Source organism: Notamacropus eugenii, chromosome 7 (genome assembly GCF_028372415.1).
Source record: "Notamacropus eugenii isolate mMacEug1 chromosome 7, mMacEug1.pri_v2, whole genome shotgun sequence".
In the NCBI taxonomy this organism is placed as follows: domain Eukaryota; kingdom Metazoa; phylum Chordata; class Mammalia; order Diprotodontia; family Macropodidae; genus Notamacropus; species Notamacropus eugenii.
Window position 1 is genome coordinate 125483979 of NC_092878.1, and position 19659 is coordinate 125503637.

Here is a 19659-nt window from a genome sequence, read left to right on the forward strand (position 1 = left end):
TTTGCTGTTCTTATACATTTGTATCAGGTTCTTAAATATCTCAGGTATGAAATAATGAACTTGAACTTGGACAGACTTCAAGAAATAGTGGAAGATAGAAGGGCCTAGCATGCTATGGTCCATGGGGTCAGGAAGAGTCAAACACAACTAAATGACTGAACGACACAATCTGACCTTTGTCAGAATCTTACTGTTCCATTTGTCATGAACTCTATTTCTTATTCAGTACCAAACTGCTTTGATGATTACAACTTTGCAATATAGTTTGAGACCTGGTACTGCTAGGCCTCCTTCCTTCGCGTTTTTTTTTTTTTATTGATTCCCTTGATACTTTGACATTTTGTTCCTCCAGATGAATTTTATTATTTTTCCTCACTCCTTTGCCTTCTGGAATATCAAGCTCTCTGCTTTATAATAGTAGCTACTAAATCTTGTGTGATCTGACTGTGGCTCCACTAAATTTGAATTATTTCTGGCTATTTGAAGTATTTTCTCCTTGACCTGAGAGCTCTGAATTTTGGCACTAATATTTTCTGGGAGTTTTCATTTTGAGATTTCTTTCAGAATGTGACCAGTGGATTCTTTAATTTCTACTTTGTCCTCTACTTCTATGTTGTCTGGACAATTTTTGTTTATAATTTATTGAAATACGTCTAAGTTCTTTTGTTTTATTGCTTTTTTATTAATAATGACTAGTAATTAATATTATCATCTCATTTAATCATTAGCTTCCACTTGTCCAAGCTTAACTTTTAAGCAGTTTATTTAGTTTATTTATTTATTTAAGCAGTTTATTTATTTAGTGAGGTTTTATAGCTCTTTTACCACTTACACAATTCGGAATTTTAAAGTTATCTTTTTCAGTATTTTTTGTTCCTCCTCTATTGAAACTGTTCTCTTTTCACAACTTTCTTATACAGTCATCATTTCTTTTCCTAATTTTTCCTCTACCACTCTTATTTGATTTTTAAAATCATTTTTTTGTTCTTCAAAAAAACTCATAAAAGTGGATGTTGAATACTAAAAATAAATGAATTAAAATAATAAAAAGAAACATTAATAAAGCATTTAAATTTTTAAAAAAATCTCTTTAGCTCTTTTAGGAATTATTATCAGACTTTTGTCCAGTCTTCATTTTTGAGACGTTTTTGCTTGTATTTATTTTGAAGTCAATGTCTTCTGAGTTCGTGTCTTCAGCTCCCCTTTCACCATAATAATATTTTTGAAAAGTCAGGATCTTTTTTTGTTGTTTGCTCATTTTTTCAGCATCTTCCTGGACTTTGAACTCTATATGAGTGGGCTCTGCTCACTTCTAGGGGAGATGTCTGGTCTAATTTTCTACTTTTTAGTGTTTTTCTGCTGGTCACACAGCTTGGGGAAGGGGTTGGGGGGCTAGTTTTTGAGCTTCCAGTGTACTGTGATCCAGGAATAGGTCTTTTCACAGCTCTCTCGGTCTTTGCTCTGGTCCTTCCCAGGTAGGACCCCTGCTCTCCCACCATCTCTGCCCTGGAACTATGATTTGGAAATGGGTGGTGGGTGATAGAGCTTCCAGATGGCACCTGATCCTGCTCCCCATGCTAGTATAGGGGGCTCTGGGATTTCTTTATGACTAAGTTTTCAGGCCCCATACCATCCCTGGAACTTTGTATTGTAGCCATCTGCTGTCGCCACCATCACAATCCAGTGTTGTCACCACTATTAGTGCTACTTCCATGCTCTTTGTAAGCTCCCACCCTAGTGGAAAAACCTTTCTTTATATGTTCCTAAACTACCTCAAACTGGAAAAATGCCTCATTGTGACTTTTGATTGGCTTTCCTGCCCAAAATTTGACTTGGTATGCTTTCTAGATTGTTTTAGGAGATCCTCTGCAAAGCGCTGGTTCCATTCTGCCATCTTGACTCCATCTTCCGATCTACGGTCTTTCAAAATCCTTTTTCTCTACAATATTATCATCACTTGAATTGTTCTAGTAATGTCTATTTACTCTCAAGTCAGTTCATAAGGTTCATGCCAGTTCCTTCTAAAACTCTATTTCAACATTTCTTATGTGTAATAACATTCCATTGTATTCATTTACACAATTTGTTTAGCCATTTCTCAATAGTTCTACCCCACCCCCTTTGTTTTAAATTTTTGGCTACCATGAAAAATGCAGCTACAAGTATTTTTGTACATATAGATCATTTTCCTCTTTCCTCGCTTTCTTCTGGGTATAGTCCTAATAGTGACAAAGCTGGGTCAAAGCGTATGCGGTTTAGTAATTTTCTGGGCACAGTTCCAAATTGCTTTTCAGTTGACTGGACCAGTTCATTGCCCCACAAACCTTGCAACTAATGTATCTGTTCTCTGGTTCCCCTCCAACGTTTGTCATTTTTCTCTCTTGTCATCTTTGCCCATCTGATGATATAAGCTAAAATCTCAGAGTAGTTTTTATTTATATTTCCCTCACTTTTAGTGATCTAGAGCTTTCCCCTCGATATGATTATTAATAACTTGGATTACTTTGGAAACTGCCTATTTATATACATTTTCTATCTAACTAGTAGGGAATATCTCTTAATTTTATAAATTTTAATCAGTTTTCTATGTATCTCTCCCCTTCTATGTGTATACATATATACATATACATACAATACACATATATTTATATACATGTATGTAAATATACACACACATACATATACACATCTGTATATGTATCTCTCTCTAAACACACAAATATATTATGTTTATCTATACGGTGAAAGCCCAGTCCTTTGGTTCAGCCAGCCTTGTTGGACTCTATTACGTAAGTACGTAGCAAATAAATATGCAGATGATACACATGTGTGAATACATATATAGGCATATACACTATATATACATACACATAAATAAAATGGGTAAATATGCGCATATATACGTATAGACCTTTATCAGAAAAATGCTTTACAGAGTCTCCCCTCCCCATTTAATAATTTTTCTTTGAATCGTGGCTCTCCCGGACTTGTGCTGACCTCCTTTCATGCCATCAGCGCTGGGCATCTCCTCTTGCCAAGCCTTTGTGCCCTTTGTGGGGCGATCTCCCCCTCTCTCTACACATCTAAACGTAATTTTCTCCTTGCTGCTCTAATGCGTTATACTGATGCCCCCTGGATCCAGCTGGAGCTTATCTTGGTACGTGGCAGGGGGTGTTGCTCCAAACCTCATTTCTGCCCTTTCTGTACTTTTGTCGGTCCTTCCCCGAGGTGGTCACGTGAGATTTTGGCTAGCTGGCTGCTGGGAACAAAGTCAGGAAGACCTGGGTTCGAATCCAGCCTCCGCAGGTCACCAGACCCATTTTCTTGTTTTTCAGCCGTAAAATGGGGTCTTAACTGCAGCTTCTCGGTTTGTTGTGAGATTCAAATTAGTGAATATTGGTAAAAGATGCTCAGCAAGAGGTTGGCACATAGTAGGTGCTATGGAGCCTTTTAGAAAAAATTTATTTTTTACGCACGAGGAAGCGTAGGCTAGGGAGGGTCTCAAGGTGACCTGGCTCTGGGGCCAGGGCTGGAGGCGGGGCCTAGGGAGGGGGGAAGGGGCCCAGGGAGCAGGGGGCGGGGCCTGGGGCGGGACCTGGGGGGGAGGGGTAGGAAGAAGAAAGAGGGGAGGCGGCAGAGGCTTCTGCAGGCCATGCGCGCACTGTCCCTGCTGCGGTTGCTGCGGCCTGCGCCGGGGCCGCCGAGGCCTGGGCTGCCGCTGCGGGGCGCCGGGGTCGCGGCCTGGGCCGGGCGTTCGCGGCCATCGCCGCCGCCGCCGCACCGAGCCATGAGCCAGTACAGCACTGAGGAGCGGGGCCAGCCGTGCTCCGCGCAGTACCGCCTCTACTTCAGTGAGTACCGGGCGCGGAAGGCCCCGCAGCCGCCGCCGCCGCCGGGGCCCAACCTGAGGCCTGCCCTTGGCTTCCGGCTCCTCTCCCCTCCCGCGGAGTTGGGGGCGGGGCCATGGAGTGCCCCGCCCCCGAGGCCCTGCTCCGCAGCGCGTAAGCTGGGGGCGGAGCCGGGGCCCCGCCTCCCTCCCCTTCCCTCGCTCCTCTCCCCTCCCCCTCCTCCTCCTCTTCCTCCCTTTCTACCTTTCCCTTCCCCCAGCTTCTCCTCCACCTTTTTCCTCCCTCCTCCCCCTCCGCACCACTTGCTGTGACAAACCCTTCCACTGCAAGCCCCCTCCCTCCCAAACCGCCCCGGGCTTGTGTTGCATTTCCCCCCTTCCATTTATTCCGTCCGCCCCTAGGTGCGGGGCCCTCCCCTCCCTTCCCCCCTCGGAGCCCCGCTGCACGGTCACGGCGTCCCGGGGCGACCACCTCGTGGCTGCCCCGCGGAGCCGATTGTTCCTCCCCACGCTCCTCTGCAGCCTGGAAATCCCCCAGGGAATTAAAAGACTGGAAGGTTGAAAAGATCCGGGCTGGGGATTAGTTCCCAGCTTTTCTCCCGGGCTTGGGGGCGGGGCCAACTTTCTTTTGGGAAAGTCTCCTTGAACCGAGGGGTGCGATGCCTTTTTGGGGGCGGGGGGGTGTCTGCTGCAGAGATGAAGGCAAACCCTCTAATCTCCAGCGCTCCAGCTAGGACAATGCGTGGAGTCAGGTCTGGGCAGTCTGCCAGCCTCCCTGGAAGGAAAGGATGTGAAACTGATCAGAAATATGTATCAGTTTTGTTTCACAGGCTCTGGCGTCCAATGGCATGCTTCTCCATTGTTTTCACAGCACAGTTTACTAGGTAAAGAGGAGTAAAGTGAGAGGAAGTAGGTACAAGGAGGTTAATAGAATCCTGCCTCCTAATAAGGGGGATGAACTTTTTAAAAATTGGGTTAGTGTTTTCTTTGGGAGGAAACTACTAATGCAGATGCCCTGCTTCATACGGGACACAGAGGTTAAGTGACTTGTTCTGTCAGGGCAGAAGTAAGATTTGACCCTTGGTCTTTCTTAATGAAGCTGGCTTTTTTGTCCGATTTACCATCTTGCCTCTCTCTTGGGGGTCACTGACTGAGGGTGTATTTGTTTGTGTGAGTTGCCCCTCATCTGAAAGAATCTGAGGGACTGTGAGAGACCTTAGAGATCATCTAGTGGCAGGTCCATAGGATTTAGAGTGGGAAAAGATTTTAGAGATTATCCAAAGGCCTTTGAAGAAATTGAACCTTAGAAGTTAAAGGATTTGCCCAAGGTCACATAAACTAATTTATGCCAGATTTGGGGTAGCCACTGATGTCTTTTGACTGGTTCTCTTGCTTAAAAAAAAAAAGTCCTGATAACAGCTTGACTGGTTGTGTAACTACTGCAGTTTATTTGGATGCAGATCATTTACTGTAGTATCCTTGTTGGGTGAAGGTTGTCCAAATAGATAGGAACAATTACACGGAACTTGTTTTCTTAGGGGTGGAGGAGGGGACAGTTTTCTGGGAATTTAATAAATAGATTATATTCCAAAAGTTTAATGAATTACTTGTTTGGAACTGAGAATATATTTTACAGAAGCGATATTATTGTGGCTGGTCTCTCGAACTGTCCCTATTTGTCTTAGCACATAGTAAGTGCCTAATAAATCAGTCCTTTTTTCCTTTCATCTTTTCAGCCCTCTCTCACTCAAAGTCAACTGCAAGGCATGTCATCATCTTGATGTCATGGTCCTTTTGGAGAACAAAGGACAGACACAACAGCAACCTTCCTTCCGTCCATTCTACACACATTTAAATATTGTAGGTTTGCAATAAAATAGTAAGCACTCAATGTTAGAGTTACAATACAAACAATACTGTTACTTTTAAATTTAAAAATTTACAAAAAAAGATATAAAATAATCTTAAAATTTTGACTCAGTTGCTGTTTTTTGAAGAAAAACATTTAATTAGTGGGGAACAGATGGTAATTGGTGTAGATCAAAAGGAAGATTTTCACATATTTTGAAAGGTTTATGAGGTCTTCAAATTTCATTTCTTATTTCTGGCTTTCTTTTTCTTCTTGGCAGACATTGCCAATACTGCTCTTAGCTTACCAGCTATGATTGGGGGTCATTCGGTTTTTTTTGCCTCTATAGAATGAAGTGAGATTTCCTGAGTTAACCAGGAGGAGGATGAGGAAGCAGGGTGAGGAGGATGTTAAAGAGGATGTGAGTGTTCATGTGAGAAAGAGGTTACCTGAGAGAAAATCAGGTGAACAGTGAGCTGAAGAAGACAGGAAATATGTGGACCATGAAATTTTCTGCCTGAGTGGAAGAAAGGAGCTAGTAGGGAAAAAATTGTTGGGTCCGATTCCGGGCACTAGCTACCACCAGATGGTGCTGTTGGTTCAGTACAGCTTTGTTGCTTTGGAGTAGCTTATACCTCAAGCTGTTTTTAAGTAGGTGGAGGGAGTAGGCAACTAGCTATTTGTCCTCATACACACTTTAGGTGTTTGTAACTTGCAGTGCTTATATACTGTGTTGTGATGCAACTCTAAACTTATTTTCGCTGGAAAATCATTAGTCTAGTACTGTTTCCAGAAGGAGTATTTTTTTTTTTTTTTTAAGATTTAAAGTGGAAATGTTTCTCATATTTCCAGGAATATTTTCTTGAAAGAGTAGTGGAGGAGGAGGTGGAAAATTTTAGAACGATAAGTGGTTCTACTTACACTGCTATTTAGAATAATTACTAATAGTTTGCTTCCTGCTTTGTATTAGTATTGAATTGTCTGTATGGAAGTCATGTTAACATGAAGAACGGTGCCGAAGCACATTCTAGGTGCATATTAAATGCTTGATTGTAATGTAAGTGTATGGGAAACAAAGTACTTGGCTACAAATTGTTGGATAGTTTCTCTGTGTTTTACTTTTTTAACTTAAAGTTTCTTTTTTATTGTTAACCTTATTGATCATTAACAAAAACAAACATTTTGCCCTCTAAAGGAAAATAAGAGACTCATATCAGAAACTAGGAATTTCGATCAGCTCAGTTTCTTTTTTTAGAAGTATATACGCAGCAACAAAACTATTGTATTTGTGTCTTTTTCTGTGCTTTTAAGTTTTCTTCTGTGCATTAAAAAGTAAGCCTTTTTTTTTGTTATTGTGTCTATTACAATCTAGTAATCTGCCATCACAGGGTCCTTCATCCCCAGCAGAAACCCTGCCTTATAACAACTATGTACAGTCCAGCATTGTCACTTCTGAGAATGCATATCTTATTCTGTATTTCTAGTCCAGTCACTTTGTCAAGAGTTGAGAGGTATTTTTCATCATCCTTCTTTGAAATTGTTATTTTTTCCTCATTTATATCACCAAGGCAATATTCACAGCACCGACAGGGTAGTTCTAAATTGCAAAGTATACAAGGCATACAAGGTCTTATACAAGGCAGAAAAAAAACGATCAGATACCAGAGTTCCATTTCCCAACACCAGAAAGCCAAATCTGTCCTAGTGACCAAGAAGTCAATACCTATTAGCCTTACAGAGGACAGAGCCATTCCCAAACCTTCCTTGCTCCCTGCTGGGGCTTTCCCACAAACACCTACTCAGCAGCCTAGCAGTCTGCTTGCCTGTGTCATATCTTGCCTGTGCTCTAACTGCTCTCACCAACTTCCTCCCAATTCTATTCTAGCTCTTCTTCTTCCACCCTTCATGCTCTGCCTTTTCCTGTTCCCTCTGAGTTGACTCATGTGACTTAGGCTTCCTTGCCACTTAAGCAGGTCACATGGGCCTATTAATGGATGGGAAAAAATCTTCCCATTAAGAAGCAAAATTACATTAACAATAAGCAAGAATGCATTATCTGTACATCCTTTGATCAGAGTTCTGAGGTCTTTCAAATTCCTTTTTTTCATATTTTTGTTGTTGTGTAAATTTTTCTCCTTCTGCTCATTATATTTTGTTTCAGTTTATATGAGTTTTCCTAAATTTACCATATTTCTCATTTCCTATGTTTCAATATTGTTCCATTACATACATATAACCAACTAATGGGCACCTCTTATATTTCCTGTTCTTTGTTACTACAAAAAGCAGTGTTTTAAACATTTCTGCACACTTGGGTTAATCAATCAGCAAGCTTTTATTAAGTATCTAATGTTTCTTAGGCACTGGGAATATAAATAGACTGAAAAAATGCCTTTTGGTTCTTTCCCTCTGTTCTTGATCTTCTTGGGATATAAGCCTAATATAATAGTATTTCTTGGTCAACGATTATGTTTTATTTAGTGACTTTTTGGATGTAGTTCCAAATTGTTTTCCAGAATGGTTGGACCAATACCAGTACTGCGCTAAATATGCTTAGGTATGAGGTGAAACCTGAGAGTTGTTTAAAATTGCATTTTTTGATTATTAGTGATTTGGAACATTTGTTCATATGGTGGTTAGCACTTTGTATTTCTTCATTTCAGAACTCCATATTCATATCCTTTGATCACTTATCTGTGGGAGAATGTTTTTTTTTTTTTAAATGAGGTGGCATATTATCTCCTAAGCCTGTTTGTCTCATTGTTACACTTGAACTGTTGTAGTTGTGCAATCACAGTGGAGTTAGGATTCATGGGATCATAGATATGGAACTGGAAGGGGCATTTGAGGCCATTCAGTCTAGCCTTCTCATATTACTGAGGTACAGAGAAGTTTGTTCAGGGTCACATGTATTCAGTGGATGATATGGGATTTCAGCTCAGCTTTTTCTGTCTCCAAATCCAGAGCTCTGTTCATTAATGTACTCAGCTTCTGCACTGTCATTCATGAGACTATAGGCCAAGCCCTGCTCATCCATAACTTTTTGGACATATTGCTTGGGAGTTTTTGCCTGGAAATTCTCTGTTTAAAATCTCTTTTAAGTTTCTCTTTATGGATAGGGAAAATGATATTTTCCATTCTTAGGATGTTTATTAGCTCTTGATTATCCATAAGGGAGTAATGACATGGACCGTCCAAAACTCATCTTTACTTGACTTAGTACTACAACAACTAGGTAGCTAGGTGGCTTATGCTTGGAGTCAGGAAGACCTGAGTTCAAATCTGGTCTCAGAAACTTTACTAGCTTTGGGACCTTCAGCAAGTCACGTAACCTTATTTGTCTTAGTTTCGTCTCTGTAAAATGGGCTGGCAAAAGAAATGGCAAATCACTTCAGTCTCTTTGTTAAGAAAATATCAAGTATAGTCATGAAGATTGAGACACCCTCAGTCGTGTCTTTTTTGCCCCTCAAAGATTCTATGATGAACTATATCATAAATTGGGAGCTGACAAATCCTAGTGGTTCCCATCCATTTTTAGCGTGGAGGTTCCTTTTTTGTGCTGTTCAGTTGTTTCAGTTGTGTCTGACTCATGACCATGCTAGCTCCCACTGAGGAAAAAAAAGAAGAAACAGAGCTTGTATCATATATGCTCACATTGCCTCCATCCAAAAATGTCTTTCTCCTCCTGCATAGGAGTCTGTCATCTTTCTGTCAGGACTCAGGTAGCTTCCTCATCATTGATCCTTTGGAACTGGTGGGTCTTTGCACCATCAGAGTTTCTAAGTCTTTCAGAATTGTTCATTTTCACAACATTGATTTATGTTACTTGTAAGTGGTTCTGGTCCTTGACTTTGCATCAATTCCTACGAGTCTTCTCAGGTTTCTCTGAAACCATCTCTTTCTTCATTTCTTATGGAACAGTAGTATCCCACTGAAATCGGATAATATAATTTGTTCAGCCATTATCCCCTTGTTGATGGGCATTCCCTTAGTTTCCACTTCTTTGTCACTATAAAAAGTGTTGCTATAAATATTTTTATGCAAATAAAATCTTTTCCTTTTTCCTTTGATCTCATTGGGATATAGGCCTACTCGTTGTATTATTGGGGTCAAAGGGCATACACACAGGTTGGTAACTTTTGGGGAATAATTCTAAATTGCTTTCTGGAACTGCTGCATCCATGTCTCTGCCCAAAATGACTTAATGTGTTTGTTTCCAGAAGCCCTTTTAACATTTTTTAGTTGCTTTTTTGGTGAGCTTTTACAATCTGATGTTGTGAGGTAGAATCTCAGTTAGCTTTCATTTGCATTTCTCTAATTATTAGTGATTTGGAACAATTTTTTTTCTCATGGCTGTAAACAGTTTGGATTTATTTGATTTTTTTCCTCTAGAGTTGCCTGTTCATATCCTTACACCATTTATCAGTTGGGGAATAGTTCTTATTCTTATAATTGAATCAATTCCATATATACCTTAGAAATGAGACCTTTATCAGAGAAATTTGCTACAATTATTGTTTTCCCATTTAACTTTCCTTTCTCATCCTAACTACTGGATTTGTTTAGTCAAAAATTTATTAATTTTATATAATTAAAATTGTTCCTTTTATCTTTTGTGAACTTCCTGATTCTTTGTTTTAATTATGATCTTTACCCATATCCACAGATCTAGAAAGTAATTTCTTCTCTCTTTCTCTAATTTGTTTATGATTATATAGGTTATATATTCATTTGTAGCTTATCTTGACATAAAGTATGAGTGTAAACCTAATTTTTGCCGGTGTGTACTGTCCAGTTTTCCCAGCAGTTTTTGTAAGAGACTGAGTCTTTTTGCACTAGTTGAGGTCTTTGGGTTTATTGATCCCTAGGCCACTGGATTAATTTGTTTCTGCATTTTTTATACCTAATCTCTGTTTTTTAAAACCAGTACCAAACTTGTAATACTAGACCCTCTTTCTTCCTACTTTGTTTTCATTATCTCCCTTGACCTTTTCTAGATGAATTTTTAAATACCCTTTTTTACTAGTTCTAAAAAGTAATCCTTTGGTAGTTTGGGATGGTATTGAATAAGTGAATTCACTTAGTAGTATTGTCATTTTTATTATATTATCTTGACCTGCCATGAACAATTATTTCTCCAATTTCTCCAGTTATTTAGTTCTGTGTTTCTACAGAGTGTTTTGTGGTTGTATTCACATAGTTCTTGTGTGTGTCTTAGTAGGTGAACTTCCAGGTATTTTATACATTATATTATTTTAGATAGAATGTCATTATCTCTTCTTTTTGTGTTTTATCATAGGGTAGTATACAGCAACCTTGATGAATGATGTGGGTTTATTTTATATTCTTCAACTTTGCTGAAGTTTTTAAGTGACCCTCTCTAGATACTGGTGGAGCGTATGGTTTCTATCAGTTGTCTCTTGCTCTTGCTCCAAGGCTGGCCTGTCTTTTCTGGTTGTATAACTTTACCCTGTTTTTTCTGTGCAATTTTTCACTGGTCTCTTAATACATCTTCCCTGCCATGTGCTTCTGGTGCCCTTTGTATAACCCATAACCTTAGTTCTTTATAAACTGTGGTATCTGTGGTACTCTTTGAACAGAATGACAACAACCTGCTATGCATTCATTAGCTTTGTTTAAAAAACAATGTATTTTATTAATTACCCAAAGCAAAGGAACACATTGACCATGTTTGACATGTACCTCATGCCACACATGTACGTCTACCACTAGGGGGAGATATGTTTCATTAGCCATGTTCTGTTGTCAAGCATTGACCTGAATTTTGATGTCTTTTAGGGCAGTTATGTTACTGTAATCGCAGTGTTTTGTTGGTTTGGCTTTCTTTGCCTTACTTCGCGTGTTTCTTTGAATTCCCCATATTTTTGGTGGGTTTTTTTTTGGCTATGTAACAGTATTCTGTCACAGTCACACACTGCAGTTCATGGGGCTTGAGCAGGAGATGTAATGCAGATCTTCTACAGTTGTATGAAGAAATGCTCGCTATTCATATTAACATTAGAATGCAAATTACCAAGTGCACCTGCCACTCCCTAAATGACAGTGAGGTCAGAATTTCAGTGATATCCTTGCATTATTACTTTTAAGATATTTACTCAACGTTAGGGTGAACTGAACCGCACCCAAGTCCCCACCTCTCCACTGTAACTTGTAAAGGCATCTCAGCTCCTGGCGTCCTTGCCTTGTTCGCCAAGATTTATGGTGAGTTAGATCATGAAGGCCAAAATTAACTAGAATATGTGAGTAATCTCGCCCACGTTGCCAAGGGTGACTGGGATCTCATGACTAGGCCTTGCTACCTGATGTGACCCTCCCCTTCTTCTTTTCTCCTAAAACTAAAAGAACCGTTTCCGGTGAGTTGGCTGGTGGGACATCCCCTAAGGTGGCAGGTTTGCTACTCTTTTCCTGATTAATGAAGCCTTATTCCTCCACTTAGGAGTTTGATTTATTTCAGGACTTGACAAAGGCAATTCACCTCATACCCAGAAAATTAACAGAGATGATAAAAGACAAATACATAATCAAGGTTGTAGGGTCTGTGGGGAGACAGAAACTCTGTGAATTGGCCCAGTATTCTAGAAAAGAACTTGGAACTATGTTAGAACAGTCACTTAATTGTTTATTCCCTCTGACCCAAACATGTTGGTGCTGGCCATTTTAACCCAGGGATCCAAGACAGAGGGAAATGTTCCATATAACGTCACTTCTTTATAGCAGTGCTTTGGGTAGTAGCAAGGACCTGGGAACAAAATGGGGGCCCATCGATTGGAAAATGATTAGATAAATCAGAGCATCCACAGTTGCAGTCCAGCCGGACATTGAACTGTTTTCTGATCACTGCAGCAGAAAGTGATTGCCCCCTCCCTTGATTTCCTCTGGGTCATGAATAGTTTCTTTGCACATCCTGCCCTGTTATCATTCTTGTATCTGATTCTCCCCACTCCGTACTCTCCACCCTCAGAGGAGGTCTAGTTCAAACCGTTCACTTTACAGGCAAGGAAACTGAGGATTGGGGAGGTTACTCACTGGTAGTATACGTCAAAGGCAGAATTTGAACCCTGTTCCTCTGATTCCAAAGCCTGTTCTCTTTCTTATTTTCTCTTATTTTGTAAGCTCCTTGAGGGCTATTCACTTGGCTTTTTTTTCTTTCATCCTTACCTGTTCAGCATCTGGCACACTGCTGTGCACCTAGTAGGTGCTTAATAAATGTTGATGATTTCTTGAGAAGTATTTGATATTTCTTTTTTTTTCTCCCATTTATTTATTTATTTATTTATTTATTTAGCTTTTAACATTCATTTTCACAAAATTTTGGGTTCCAAATTTTCTCCCCTTTTGTCCCCTCCCCCCACCCCAAAACACCGAGCGTTCTAATTGCCCCTGTCTGCCAATCTGCCCTCTCTTCTATCATCCCTCTCTGCCCTTGTCTCCATCCTATACCCCTTTACCTGTACTTCTTATTTCCTAGTGGCAAGAACGGTACTCAACAGTTGTTCCTAAAACTTTGAGTTCCAACTTCTCTTCCTCCCTCCCTGCCCACCCCTTCCCTTTGGAAGGCAAGCAATTCAATATAGGCCAAATCTGTGTAGTTTTGCAAATGACTTCCATAATAGTAGTGTTGTGTAGGAACTAATTATATTTCCCTCTATCCTATCCTGTCCCCCATTACTTCTGTTCTCTCTTTTGATCCTGTCCCTCCCCATGAGTGTTGACCTCAAATTGCTCCCTCCTCCCCATGCCCTCCCTTCCATCATCCCCCCCACCCTGCTTATCCCCTTATCCCCCACTTTCCTGTATTGTAAGATAGGTTTTCATACCAAAATGACTGTGCATTTTATTCCTTCCTTTAGTGGAATGTGATGAGAGTAAACTTCATGTTTTTCTATCACCTCCCCTCTTTATCCCTCCACTAATAAGTCTTTTGCTTGCCTCTTTTATGAAAGATAATTTGCCCCATTCCATTTCTCCCTTTCTCCTCCCAATATATTTCTCTCTCACTGCTTGATTTCATTTTTTTAAGATATGATCCCATCCTCTTCAATTCACTCTGTGCACTCTGTCTCTATGTGTGTGCATGTGTGTGTGTGTGTAATCCCACCCAGTACCCGGATACTGAATAGTTTCAAGAGTTACAAATATTGTCTTTTCATGTAGGAATGTAAACAGTTCAACTTTAGTAAAGTCCCTTATGACTTTTCTTTGCTATTTACTTTTTCATGCTTCTCTTCATTCTTGTGTTTGAAAGTCAAATTTTCTTTTCAGCTCTGGTCTTTTCATCAAGAATGCTTGAAAGTCCTCTATTTCATTGAAAGACCAATTTTTCCCCTGAAGTATTATACTCAGTTTTGCTGGGTAGGTGATTCTTGGTTTTAGTCCTAGTTCCTTTGACTTCTGGAATATCCTATTCCATGCCCTTCTATCCCTTAATGTGGAAGCTGCTAGATCTTGTGTTATCCTGATTGTATTTCCACAATACTTGAATTGTTTCTTTCTAGCTGCTTGCAATATTTTCTCCTTGACCTGGGAACTCTGGAATTTGGCCACAATGTTCCTAGGAGTTTCTCTTTTTGGATCTCTTTCAGGTGGTGATCTGTGGATTTCTTGAATATTTATTTTGCCCTCTGGTTCTAGAATCTCAGGGCAGTTTTCCTTGATAATTTCATGAAAGATGATTTCTAGGCTCTTTTTTTGATCATGGCTTTCAGGTAGTCCCATAATTTTTAAATTGTTTCTCCTGGATCTATTCTCTAGGTCAGTTGTTTTTCCAATGAGATAGTTCACATAATCTTCCATTTTTTCATTCTTTTGGTTTTGTTTTGTGATTTCTTGGTTTCTCATAAAGTCCTTAGCCTCCATCTGTGCCATTCTAATTTTGAAAGAACTATTTTCTTCAGTGAGCTTTTGAATCTCCTTTTCCATTTGGCTAATTCTGCTTTTGAAAGCATTCTTCTCCTCATTGGCTTCTTGAACCTCTTTTGCCAGTTGAGTTAGCCTATTTTTCAAGGTGTTATTTTCTTCAGCATTTTTTGGGGTCTCCTTTAGCAGGGTGTTTACTTGTTTTTCATGCTTTTCTTGCATGTCACTCAGTTCTCTTCCCAGTTTTTCCTTCACCTCTCTAACTTGATTTTCAAAATCCTTTTTGAGCTCTTCCATGGCCTGAGCCCATTGAGTGGGCTGGGATACAGAAGCCTTGATTTCTGTGTCTTTGCCTGATGGTAAGCATTGTTCTTCTTCATCAGAAAGGAAGGGAGGAAATGCCTGTTCACCAAGAAAGTTACCTTCTATAGTCTTATTTTTTTTCCCTTTTCTGGGCATTTTCCTGGCCAGTGACTTGACTTCTGATTGTCCTCTCCACCCCCACTTTGCCTCCAGATCCTCCCAGCCAGCACTTGGGGTCTGAGATTCAAATGCTGCTTCCCAGTCTCAGGCTTTTGGCAGGGGCAGGGCTGCTATTCAGTGTGAGATGAAGTTCAGGTGCTCAGGTGGGGGCAGGGCCGACTCTCGGGCTCAGTTCCCTCAGGGGGTTTATGTAGAGACCTTCAACAATGGATCCTAGCTCCTGCCTGCTTGGGGAGCCCTGGTCTGCTCCCGCCTCTGCTGCTGCCTCCCGAGGGGGCCTGAGTTATGGGGGCACCCCACTCCCCTCTCAACCCGCCAAAGAGACCCTCTCACCAACTCTTGTCACCTGTGGGTGGAGGGACCCGCGCGGCTGCTGGAGATTCCGTCCCTGAAGCCTCCTCGGATCTGCTCCTTTCCGCGCTGCGCTGAGGCAGGGTTGGGCTCTGCTCTGGGTCCGGGGTGCGAGGGACCTTTTGCGAGAGGTTTTCAGGCTCTCTGGAGCAGAAATCTCGTCTGCTCCGTTCTGTGGCTTCTGCTGCTCCAGAATTCACCCGTGGTTCTTTTTTTTACAGCTATTTTATGGGCAGTGGGTTCGGAGGTAGCGTATGTGCGTCTTTCTACTCCGCCATCTTGGCTCCGCCCCCCCAAGTATTTGATATTTCAGTCTCATCATTTCTCTTTAGTTGAAGTAGGGTTGGCTAGAATATGTGTGGAATGCCCTCTACAGCTCTGAACTCTGGAGAATAGTGCAGACCATCATTTTCCTTGGCCTGTCAAGAGCAGCCTTCCTTTCAACAGCCTGCCTTTTCATGTTGTTGCCACTGGCAGCAAGATAAAAAGCTAATTAAGAAGCGGATCCATCCTTTCACCACTGTCCTCCTTGTTGGTTTAAACATTTGGAAAACTGAATTTGAAAACTATGTTAAAAAAAAGTAATTGGAGGAAACATTCCCTAAATCAAGAAATTCCAAAGTTAAAATATTCTAGAACACAAATTTAAGCCTTCCATTTTTATGATTTTCAAATTAAGGGTATTTTTTTTTTTTTTTTGGTAAGTGTATACATTGATACTATATAGGATGTATTTCTTAGCTCACAATTTCAAGGAAAAAAAATCAGACTCCTTAAAGATGCTTTAAACTAGAAGCTTCATGGTTGTATCCTCTTACCTGGGGTGATCTGGAAAGTTATTTGCTAGATTGTTCTTTGGAATACGATAGCATCTGTACCCATACCTTTCTTCCTTTCTTCCCGTGCATGCTGGGAGGACAGAGGGCTTCCTGATGCTCAGGTCTCCTCGAAGGTCATGGACATGTGCTGAACAGCCACACTCGTGGAATTACTTACATCCTGAAGCCATTTGCATCAGTTTTAATTCACTTCACTTGAAAGTGAATGTAGTGTTGTCTCTTTTCCCTAATATGTCAGATCATTTAGTCGATAAGCATTTATTAAGTACATGTTTGGTGCCAGCCACTAAGAGCTGGGGATACAAATTTGAGTTAAAAAAAAGTACCTGTCTTCAGGGAGCTTACAGTTTAATAAGTGAAGACAACAGAAGGAAGCTGAAGGGGGGAGGGGAAGGTTCCCACTTACTCTCTGCTTCAGTTAACTTGTCTATAAAATCTGCACCTACTTCCCTGGGTTGTTGTGAAGATCCACGAGATAGTAATTGGAAAGCACTTAGCAACAGTGCCTGGCACCAGGAAGCTCTATATAGTAATTGTTGCTGTCATTACGGTTATTATCCAGCCCGGGGTGGGGCGATGGAGGAAATCCAGAGAAGTCCAGAAGCAGTGTGGCTATTGGGAAATGGGAAAAGACCATGCTGAGCCCCATCCTTAAACAGAGGCCTTGGAGCTCATGGTCCCCTCTCTAGCCAGAATGTCCATTGATGAGATGTGAGTACCAGGCAGATTCAGCCAGTTGAGCTTGTACAGGTTCTGTACAAGCCCATTTAGACACTTTTTCAGACTTTGCGTAGGATTACAACTATTGAGCTGGATGCCATGGGGATGAATGAAAGATTTCAGAAATCCAAAAATGGGCCATTGGTTTGTTATGAGCTGCTTTCTGACTGAGCAGGTTGGAGCAAATTTTTTAAATTGACTTTAACTTCTAGAGATCAGTGTTTTGGGTAAATATGTTCATTAATACACATCAGTTTGTGATGGATTAAACATAGGGTGTGGTTTTCAGTTTTTAATTTTTTGTTTGTTTGTTTTTGTCTTGCAGAGAATGTAGATGGTCACTATATCTCACCCTTTCATGATATTCCTCTGAAGCCTGAATCTAAAGAGGTATTGCTCTTAATTATTTTGAAATTAAAAAGAAACTCTCCTAACAGCATCAAGGAACAGGTTGAGATCTACAGACAAGATTATAACAAGACCATAAGGTTGAAAAGTGCTGATAAGGTGTAAGAAGGTGGATGGTAAGGTCTGGAATGTAGTCCCATGACAGGATAACTGAAGATAAAAAGTCCCTAGGAGAGGGTCTGTCAGAGGGATAAGGGGTTAGAGTTCCAAAATTTGCTGTCAAGTAGGGAGTAAAGCTTCAGACACCAGAACTGTAGGGTTTAGATACTGCAGAGGTGAATAGGGGTGGAGTGAAGGGCTAATAGATTGGAGAAGGTGAGTTTCTGAGTAGTGGGACACTCATGAAAATGTCAAAAATAATATCATTTTATTGAGTGATGTACATTCATTTACTACCAATATCACAGAAGTTTTGCTGCCTTCAATAATGATATTTTTGGTGGCACTATTAAAAGATAAATTTAGATATGGTATTTGGTCTCAGCTTTGATAATATGAAAACTGGGGTGTCCTAGTTACAAAAGATGGAAATCAGCTGAAAGTGAGGCCTTCCATAAGTCAGCATATTTGACACATAATACTTTCAGATATGCCAAGTGTCCCTAATCTTGTGCAAAGATTATCTTTATTTTACATACTGAGATTGCTGCAAGTATCATCTTTGTTTTCTATACTGAAATAGATTAAGTGAATTACCTAAATTTACCCAAACCTAGAATTTGCTAGGAAATGTTTGGGATGGGATTCAGAACCAGGTCTTCTAGATTCTAAGTCCAGCGCTCCATGTACTATGGCACAGTTGGAGGCGGGAGTGAGGAGGAATCACAGGATGGTGGAGTATCTTGGGGAGAAGGCCATGGTAAGTGAAAGAATTGGATGTGAATTAATAGAATGGCGTCAGGGGCACAGTCATGGTCTGTGCTTTGGAGGTGATAGGGTTTAACCTCTAGTTTAACTTCTTCATTTTTATAGATGAGGAAACGGAAGCCCAGAGAGGTTAAGTTATTAGCACCAGGCCACACCTGTAAAGGTGACAAACTTGCTCAGTTTCAACACTCTTCAATGTATCCTGATGGGAAAGTAGATGTGGGTGGTAAGGCACATGGTTTTGTTACAGAATCTGGTTTCCTAAGCACAGGAGGGCTCTGAGAATGCTCTCTAGAGCAGGCTCTAGAACTGCTGTCCCTGATGTCACAGTGTAAGCGGGTAAACTTGGCTGAAGGTGTCCTCAGCTGGTTTTATTTGTAGTTGTCAGACTGAGCAGCTAAGGAAACCCTTCTGCTGCATCTGATGCTGCTGGCAGCACCAGCAGTGGACTGTGGGCTCTGGTGCTCCTCATTATGGAGCAGTGGCTTTCAGTCTGGTGTTAGAATCATGTTTCTAAATGCATGCAGTAATACACAGGATCACAGTTATAGAAAAGCAGTTATATTGAAATACAGTTATAAAAATATTTTTTTAAAAAGTCCACATGCCCCAGGTTGAGGATCCTTGATCTAGAGAACAAAGCCAGGTAGACTCCAAAACAGACTTTCTACCAATTGCAGTCTGCAATGTGGCTGTTCTTCAGGTGGCTCAGTGGTTAGTGTCTGACCTGGAGTTAGGAAGACTCCTCTTCTTGAGTTCAAATCTGGCTTCAGGCACTTACTAGCTGTATGACCCTGGGCAAGTCACTTCACCCTGCTTGCCTCAGTTTCCTCATCTGTAAAATGAACTGGAGAAGGAAATGGCAAACCCCTCCAGTATCTCTGCCAAGAGAACCCCAAATGGAGTCACGTGGAGTTGGACATGACTGAAAAACAACTGGACAACAGCAGCAGTAACAACAGCAGAGCATTAAAATGTCTGTCCTTGCTCCTAGCCTGGCTGCCAGCCCTGGGACATGGTGAACAACTGGGAGTTAGGAGCATCATGAGCTTGGGAGAGTAGAAGCACAAAGAGAAGTAGCAGTCACGGCCAGGTCGGCTGCCCTTGGAGTGTGCGAGAGGTTGAAAGAGTCCTAGAAGAGATCTAGTCCACATCCTGTAATGGCACAGATTAGGAGACTGAGGCTCTGTGCTTGGCACATAGCAGGCCCCTACTCATTGTTTATTGAACTGAATGTGTCGTGTAATTAAAAAACACAAACAAGCATATCTGGCCCAAAGTGACTCCTTTTGGGAGGAGTGATTTAGGAGGTGACAGCAGTGCGTTTGAGGGAGAGGAGTCGCTGTGGGGCTTGACATTAGAATGAGCTGAGGCCTGAGCTGCTGATTACAGGTGACTTCAGAATGAGGGTTGCGACA

General features: G+C 41.0%; 1 protein-coding gene across 14 annotated transcripts in view; it reads left to right on the plus strand.

The window, feature by feature from the left end:
* Positions 1 to 3617: 3617 nt before the first annotated feature.
* PPA2 (inorganic pyrophosphatase 2) overlaps positions 3618 to 19659 on the plus strand; it is a 113786-nt gene continuing 97744 nt past the window's right edge. For 12 of the 14 annotated variants that reach the window (XR_011970159.1, XM_072623066.1, XM_072623067.1 and 9 more), the window contains exons 1-2: positions 3618 to 3851; positions 17292 to 17356. Coding sequence is in view for 13 of the 14 variants with exons in the window: in XM_072623066.1 (XP_072479167.1) it covers positions 3653 to 3851; positions 17292 to 17356 (264 nt within the window). In the remaining variant the exon portion in view is untranslated. Of the gene's footprint in view, positions 3852 to 4089; positions 4732 to 17291; positions 17357 to 19659 lie in introns of those variants that run through there. The other 2 variants (XM_072623074.1, XM_072623076.1) reach the window with 1 other exon arrangement.